This window comes from Astatotilapia calliptera, chromosome 22 (assembly GCF_964374335.1).
Source record: "Astatotilapia calliptera chromosome 22, fAstCal68.1, whole genome shotgun sequence".
NCBI classification, from domain to species: domain Eukaryota; kingdom Metazoa; phylum Chordata; class Actinopteri; order Cichliformes; family Cichlidae; genus Astatotilapia; species Astatotilapia calliptera.
This window is the reverse complement of record NC_137442.1, coordinates 33,858,658-33,866,263: the sequence shown is the minus strand read 5'-3', so window position 1 is coordinate 33,866,263 and position 7,606 is coordinate 33,858,658. Positions and strand designations below refer to the sequence as shown.

The following is a 7,606-nucleotide window of genomic DNA, read 5'->3' as shown; positions in this document are numbered from 1 at the left end:
TGTTGTTTTGTACGTGTCCCAAGAAGAGCGACGCTGATGAGCTCTTTATGTTTCTTGACTGTTATCTTACAGAACGTGGCCTTAAATGGGAGAATTGTGTAAGAATTTGTACGGATGGTGCACAAACTATGGCAGAGAAAGAAGGGGTTGCAGGCACTTCTCAAGAGAGTCTCACCAAATGTGCAATGGACGCACTGCATACACATTGAGGCAGATTAACCCTGAACTCAACACTGTTAACCGACGTTGTTGCCATCATGGTGAATTTCATTAAAAAAAGACCCCTTAAAGCGTGACTGTTACACCACTTTGTGAGGAGATGGGAGCTGAACATGTAGCTGTTTTATTTCACACATTTTTCCATTTCTGACTTAGTTCACATTCTGTTTAACTTGTTACTTTTGAATTGGTGCAGACTAATGAAGCAGTGTGGGTACCTGGTGAAGCTCCCCAAGAAAGGCGACCTATCCCAGTGTGGCAACTGGCGAGGAATTATGCTGCTGTCCATACCAAGCAAGGTGTTGACCAGAATCATCTTAGAGAGACTGAAGGAGGCATTGGACAAGAGACTGAGATCAGAGCAGGCAGGATTTAGACAAGATAGATCATGTACAGACCACATCGCCACTCTGCGCATCATCATTGAGCAGTCTATTGAATGGCAGTCTCCCTTGTACACAATCTTCGTCGACTTTGAAAAAACCTTCGACAGCGTTGACAGGGAGACCATGTGGAAACTGATGCAGCACTACGGAATTCCGTAGAAGCTCATCATCCAACAGCTTTATGAAGACTCGTCCTGCCAGATCATCCACAATAGAAAACTGACCGACCAACCTATTTGCAGTGAAAACCGGAGTGAGTCAAGGCTGCACATACCCTAAAGCAGATGACTCGTAATCTGGAGAGGAAATGGCGTGTCACAAATTTAGAGGATCATCATTTAGCCTGGAGAAAAAGTTTGCTGCTTTATAAGAAAGCCCTCCGCAAAGCCAGAACATCTTACTATTCATCACTGATTGAAGAAAATAAGAACAACCCCAGGTTTCTCTTCAGCACTGTAGCCAGGCTGACAAAAAGTAAGAGCTCTTTTGAGCCAACAATCCCTTTAACATTAACTAGTAATGACTTCATGAACTTCTTCACAAATAAAATTTTTATCATTAGAGAAAAAATGACCAGTAATCATCTCACAGATGTAATATTATCTGCACAGCAAATTCTGGTCTTTGGAATAAACTCTCAGGGAGTTCAGATTAACTACATTTGAGTGTACATGCGTGACCATCGAATGAACTCTAGTGCAGAGTTAGAGTAACTCTTTTCCAGGAGTTGATTTTTCAACTCTTTATAGGAGTTAAAACTAAACTCTCACGGAGTGAAATTTCTACTACCATATAGAGTAAAATTTAACTCATAACTAGAGTTAAGTTTGATATTAACTCTTTTGTAGTGTTACTCATCAATTGAAAAAAGTTTTAGGTTTTTGGTGCAAATTACTACAAAAACACAATAGTGATTATTATGAATGTATGGATTTTATTTATCAAAAATAACATATTCAAATATGAATGCTGCATGGATTAACATACATTCTGTGTAACAGTACTGTAATAGCATAATATCCACCATTATTGGCAGCTAAACAGTTGAGGTCAGAAAGGCCTAACATTGGGCGAAAAGAAAAAAAAAAACAGAATTAAAGGAAAAAAATGACTACAGAATAAGCACTTCTTGTAATGCAGTGTTAACGTGAGGAAGACTCTGTAAAGTCTCCATCAAGCCAACAAATTAAGTAATGCAACTCTCTCACAGAACATAAAATTGTGAATCACACCCATATGACATTTGGGCATCAAAACATTTGAAATGTCTTACTTTCTCCCTTTCTAGGACCAGTATCTTCTTAAAAATGGTTTCATTTACCTGAAAAGCAGGACACTGATCATGGAAACACGTTTCATGGTTAACATGCATAACAAAAACAGAGAGAGAGCGAGAGAGAGAGAGCAAGTCTTATTACACACTACAGTTGCAGAGCAAACTACATGAAATACTATATTAAGTTATTTTTCTCTAATCTGTTTTATCTTCGTGTTTAAGCTTTTTCAAGTAATGGCAACTAAAGAGTCAAGTATAAGTCAATTAAGTACTGTATCTACATTTCTTTCATGTATGCTGTCCAATAGAGGCTGAACCATTTGAAGTCCGGCATCACTTGTGTCACTGCTCTGACTGCTGGTGGTTGAGACAGACAATGTATCTGTTAGACTTGGAGAGGAGGGCTCTTCCACATGTTGCTTCAGGACAGTCAAATCTGAGGGTGACAAATAAAAATATTAGAATACAAGGTATATACAATCAAAAACACAACACAACAAAGATACCATTTATGCACACAGGGCCAGTAAATTGCACGGTTTGATTAAATTATACTTTCTCCCAGGAGAACAGATGGTTATTTTGTATTTTATTATGGTAATATACAATTTACATACCACAAGGTGTGAGTGTCACATAGTGTGTTAGGTCTGAGCAGTCACGCAGCTTCTTGGATGATTGTGTTTCCAGGATGTCTGAAATGCATGTGATAAATCCAACTTACTGTTGAGCCATGAAAACAGCATTTTGTGATTGTTACCACAGGATATTAGACAAATTAAAAATGTTTATTTAAGAGTAACTGTACAAATCAAATCCTTCAAAATCTATCAGAGCATATATTTACTTACCTTCAGCTGTATAGATGACAAAACACACCTCTTTGACTGCTGCAAGTTCAGGAAAGATATCCTCATCCACCTCTATACCCTGCTCATCCGTGACTTTCAGTGCTGCATTTTCTGGTATGAGAAACTTCTGCTGCACTGAAGTAAAATCATCACTTAGTTAATAACAACATTATCATTTCTTCTTTAATGACTTAGTACAAACCATAACTTACCTGCTCTCACAAAATCTGTGAAGCTGACTTCTTCCAATTTTGCATATTTCTTTGTCTCTCTGTGTTTTACTTTTATCAACATCTTGGCCACCTACGGAAAAAAATACCTTTACTACTATGAAACACAACACAAGAAGAAGAGGTTGTTTATGGTAACTCTATGTAAACTGTGTATAACTTAATCAACGAACACTGTCTTACATTGAGTTAGCCTGTCCACACTAAATATTGCTTAAAATCTATTTAGCTAGGCTGGTTTAGCAGACAATGTGACTGCATGTTTGCTGTGTCCTTGTCTTTACAGTTCTGGAGACAGGGTTGTGTGCATGTCTCAGTGTGCAGCAGGACTAACTAACTGATGTTAATGGTACCTCAACATCTCATCAGTGCAGGCTGCACCTCTCTTTGGTTAAATACGGCCATTACCATGAGTCTAAACAGAATATTACTGTAGTTAGCTAACGTTAAATTAAACGTTGGTGTTAAAATTAAGAAATAGAAATAAACGTTTTCATTGACAACTTGAAATGTGTATCTTAAAATACAGTAAGATAAGTAAGTTAGCTAACTTTTGACTAGTATTAGCCTAGCTGCTATCTCCAAATCAGCATAACATACAGAAAACACATGTAGTGCTAGTTAGTTAACTTTATATTTTACTTGTGCATCCATGTAACTGAATATATATATATAAATAACGGTACCACTTTACAATAAGGCTCCCCTTATAGATGCTAATAAATAGTTTATAGCTATATTATTAATTAATCTGTAAATGCTTTATAAACCATTATTAATGGTTTATTATGCATTAGTTAAGGGTGAGAAAGAGGAAAAAAACTGACCGGTTTCTTGCCAAATAGTGAGCCAAATGTGTTCACCTATATATTTCATCTAGAGTTGCTATATTAAACATTTCAGACTAAGTTACTATCCTGTAAGCACAATCAGCATTTGTAAACATATTTTTTATCATAGAAAATTGTACTTCAGAAATGCATTATAAATATCCACAACTATCAATCGGAGCTTTGTTGTAAAGTGTAAAGCATAAAACCATTTATTAATGAATAATAAATATTTATAAATGCCAAATGGGAGCCTTATTGTAAAGTGTAAAGCATGACACCATTTATTTATGACTACTAAACATTTATAAATGACAAAAGATAGCTTTGTCGTAAAGTTTAAAACATGTCAACATTTATTAAGGACTAATAAACATTTATAATTGCCAAATGGGAGCCTTATTGTAAAGTGTAAAGCATAACACCATTTATTAATCACTAATAAACATTTATAAATGACAAAAGATAGCTTTGTCGTAAAGTTTAAAACATGTCAACATTTATTAATCACTAATAAACATTTATAAATGCCAAATGGGAGCCTTATTGTAAAGTGTAAAGCATAACACCATTTATTAATCACTAATAAACATTTATAAATGACAAAAGATAGCTTTGTCGTAAAGTTTAAAACATGTCAACATTTATTAATCACTAATAAACATTTATAATTGCCTAAAGTGAGTCTTAAATGTATAATGTCACCATTTATAACACTTAGACCTAAATTACAATCAGTGCTTGAAATAACATTTAACTACTGTCAAAAATGGCAATGTATTGTAAGAGTAACACATGTAACATTAAATGTGTTTTTTAAAACACCAAACAGTCACCCACTCCAAAAAAAGTTCATGCCAGACTGGTTCAAACTGGAAATATTTTTTGTATGTCCTTAAATAAGCGTCCCAGTGGTCCATCAGGGTGTCGCGAACCAAGCCAAGATGACCACTCAAGAACCATCAGGTGTTCCTCCAGCAACTTCTCAGTGCGATTTCCTTAATCTACGGACATGTCCTTTGATGGTCATCCAAGCCCTTTCGATATGCTGTGTATGACTGCCAGATTGAGGATCTACAAAATGGAGCACTGTAACAAAAAATAATTTCCCCCAGGGATCAATAAAGTATTCTGATTCTGATTCTGATTCAAACCACCTGCTGTGATTTACAGTGTAATGTCTGTACCCTATGTTTGTCAAAACATTCTTGTAGGCTCTCCACTCATCACTGATAATGGCACTACCCAACTTAGCATGCTGTCTGATCAGAGGAACAAGGTGGCGCCTTGATCGTTTTTCAACAAGTTTTAACACGAGCCTTCGCCTTTTGTCTTTAATTCCCATCATTCCAAATACCCATTTCTTCCTTTTCCATGCATTTCCAAAGCGTCCACGTGCATACTGAAAACAAAAAGAATAAAATTAAACAGAATATCTACAAAGAAACATTCAAAAAGATGGTTGCTTCTACTAATTTTTTTTACTTATGGTAAAGGTTTCCATGTTTAGAGGACACATTCAGATCTGCATTGATTCTAACAAACCTGTCTGAGAGTTTACCAACCTTTCACTGATGACGGAGACATCTTTCATCTATAACCACAAATTCTCTGTCACCACCAAGACGGTGTCCATTGTTTATTCTGTGTCTTTTAATTGCACGTATACAAACATGTCGAATGTGTCTTGCCATGCTACTTAGTGTTCTGGAGCTGCCAGCCACTTCATCATCGATCATATCTATTTGTCTGAGCCTGAGCCCTTGTGAAAATCTGTGATAGAAATTGAGGCAATTATTACTTACTGAGGCCCTAATTTTATTTCACAAGTCTCGTATTGGTGTTCAATTATGAAAGGTGCATTGCTATTAATGTCTACATCTACATATACCTGTAAATGAACTTCATCCAACTGAAAAGAGATGTTTTTGATTTCTCAAAGAGGGAGCTAGTTCTAATTGTTCTGGAAACTTTCCTATGACTTGCTCTTTTGCAGCACCTGAGAACATACAAATGAGTTAAGTAAAGAAATGGACCTTTAAACAAGAGCATTAATTGAAAAGATAATCACAAAATTAAGTATGAAGAAAATAATAATGAAAAGAGGTTAATGCTCCCTCTTGCATTGATAACCGAAATATTTTGTTATATTTACTACATGCACTACATTATCATGCATTATACATACCACATATATTGGTCTTTCTTCACCACGGAAATCATTTTCATCTTATGGTGACAAACAGGACATCTAAGCTTCTTTTTTAGCAGGTGTTTCTTCTGCAGCCATTTAATGAGCCTTAGTGCCTTATATTTAGTTTGTTTTCCTTCTATTCTGGCGCGCAATCTCATTCCCAGAGACATTCTGGTGGGAAAAAATGAGTAATTTATTTTATTATCACCTCGAAACACCGTAAAATACTCTATGGGAGTCTAGTGCAAATCGGTTCAGAGTTAAAGAACTTCACATGCTATATAAAACAAGCCCTATAATCAAAAATAGTCCCACGCAAAAAAGAGGATTGTCTCACCTGTTATAATGTATCTCCGACTTTGTTATGTAGATCTAACCCGCTGGATTCATGCTAAAAAAATATGTTCTGCTGCCAAAGGGAGGGAAAACAAATTTAATTTAAACGCAGAGGAGCTTATACAACCATCCAATCACAGTTAACTTTATTAAGGAAAGCCCCTCCTCTCAGAGCGCGACAGGCAGTGGAGCGCTCTGGAAGGTCAAGCCAAAGGGGCACGAACAGACACACTGAAGGCGCTCGTTCAAGTTGCTGCACCATGGATGGAGCAGAAGATAAAAATTTGTGTGCGTCTGCGACTTACACAGTTAGCACACGTTCGAAGAGATACAAAAAGCAGAGACTGGATGATCTAGATTGCACTAAGCCAACGACGTCAGCAGTTAGACATGAAGGTGAGTATAATGCTAGCTAGCTAGCTAGCTACCGAGCCATTTGGCTGCTAGCTACAGTGGCTAACTAACATCACATAACATGTGAATAGCTCTATTACTATTGGTTATTCCAAACGATTGATATCACTTAGTTGTATATTTTTAGTTTTGTTTATGTGCATCATTAAATTTATATTAAACACCCTGGTAAGGCAGTACACATAAGAATTATTTGCCTTGTTTTAGAAATGTCTGAACCACCACATGTGTATATAACATAATTTTTACAAAGTGGCTTTTTATAAATTCAAGTTGTAACCGTTTTTAATCAATATTTTATTTGAGTTTCCCAAGTTTAGATTATAAATTATTTTAGTATTGTAATTTAATAATTGTTTTTTTTTTAGATTCTTCTCCTAATCCTGCCCCTACTGCAACTGCCCTTCTTAACAAGGAGCGAGAGAAACTGACTTTTCTTAAGGAGGAACTGGAGCGCGACACCCTGATGGACCACTGGGACGCTTATTTAAGGACATACAAAAAATATTTCCAGTTTGAACCAGTCTGGCATGAACTTTTTTTGGAGTGGGTGACTGTTTGGTGTTTTAAAAAACACATTTAATGTTACATGTGTTACTCTTACAATACATTGCCATTTTTGACAGTAGTTAAATGTTATTTCAAGCACTGATTGTAATTTAGGTCTAAGTGTTATAAATGGTGACATTATACATTTAAGACTCACTTTTGGCAATTAAAAATGTTTATTAGTGATTAATAAATGTTGACATGTTTTAAACTTTACGACAAAGCTATCTTTTGTCATTTATAAATGTTTATTAGTGATTAATAAATGGTGTTATGCTTTACACTTTACAATAAGGCTCCCATTTGGCATTTATAAATGTT

At 35.7% G+C, this 7,606-nt stretch overlaps 1 protein-coding gene and 1 long non-coding RNA gene across 2 annotated transcripts; both read right to left on the bottom strand.

Moving 5' to 3' along the window:
- Nucleotides 1-1,496: 1,496 nt before the first annotated feature.
- LOC145423507 (uncharacterized) lies at nucleotides 1,497-3,519 on the bottom strand. Its single transcript, XM_080296108.1, has 5 exons — nucleotides 2,945-3,519; nucleotides 2,733-2,867; nucleotides 2,499-2,576; nucleotides 2,163-2,317; nucleotides 1,497-1,926 (listed from the first exon to the last, which is right to left on the bottom strand). The coding sequence occupies exons 1-5, from the start codon at nucleotides 3,024-3,026 to the stop codon at nucleotides 1,810-1,812; spliced, it is 567 nt and encodes a 188-aa protein (XP_080152234.1). The 5' UTR covers nucleotides 3,027-3,519; the 3' UTR covers nucleotides 1,497-1,809.
- Nucleotides 3,520-4,977: 1,458 nt separating this feature from the next.
- LOC145423508 (uncharacterized) lies at nucleotides 4,978-6,712 on the bottom strand. Its single transcript, XR_013904564.1, has 3 exons — nucleotides 6,324-6,712; nucleotides 5,981-6,157; nucleotides 4,978-5,791 (listed from the first exon to the last, which is right to left on the bottom strand). It is a non-coding gene; the product is annotated as an uncharacterized LOC145423508 (long non-coding RNA).
- Between the last annotated feature and the right edge of the window lie 894 nt (nucleotides 6,713-7,606).

Bases quoted from the DNA above. Each gene is read 5' to 3' on its own strand.
- LOC145423507 (XM_080296108.1), bottom strand. From the start codon at position 3,026: ATGTTGATAAAAGTAAAACACAGAGAGACAAAGAAATATGCAAAATTG. The intron at 2,868-2,944 runs GTAAGTTATGGT...ATTTTACTTCAG, and splicing joins CACAGATTTTGTGAGAGCAG to TGCAGCAGAAGTTTCTCATA. The intron at 1,927-2,162 runs GTAGATACAGTA...CCTGCTTTTCAG, and splicing joins ACAGCATACATGAAAGAAAT to GTAAATGAAACCATTTTTAA.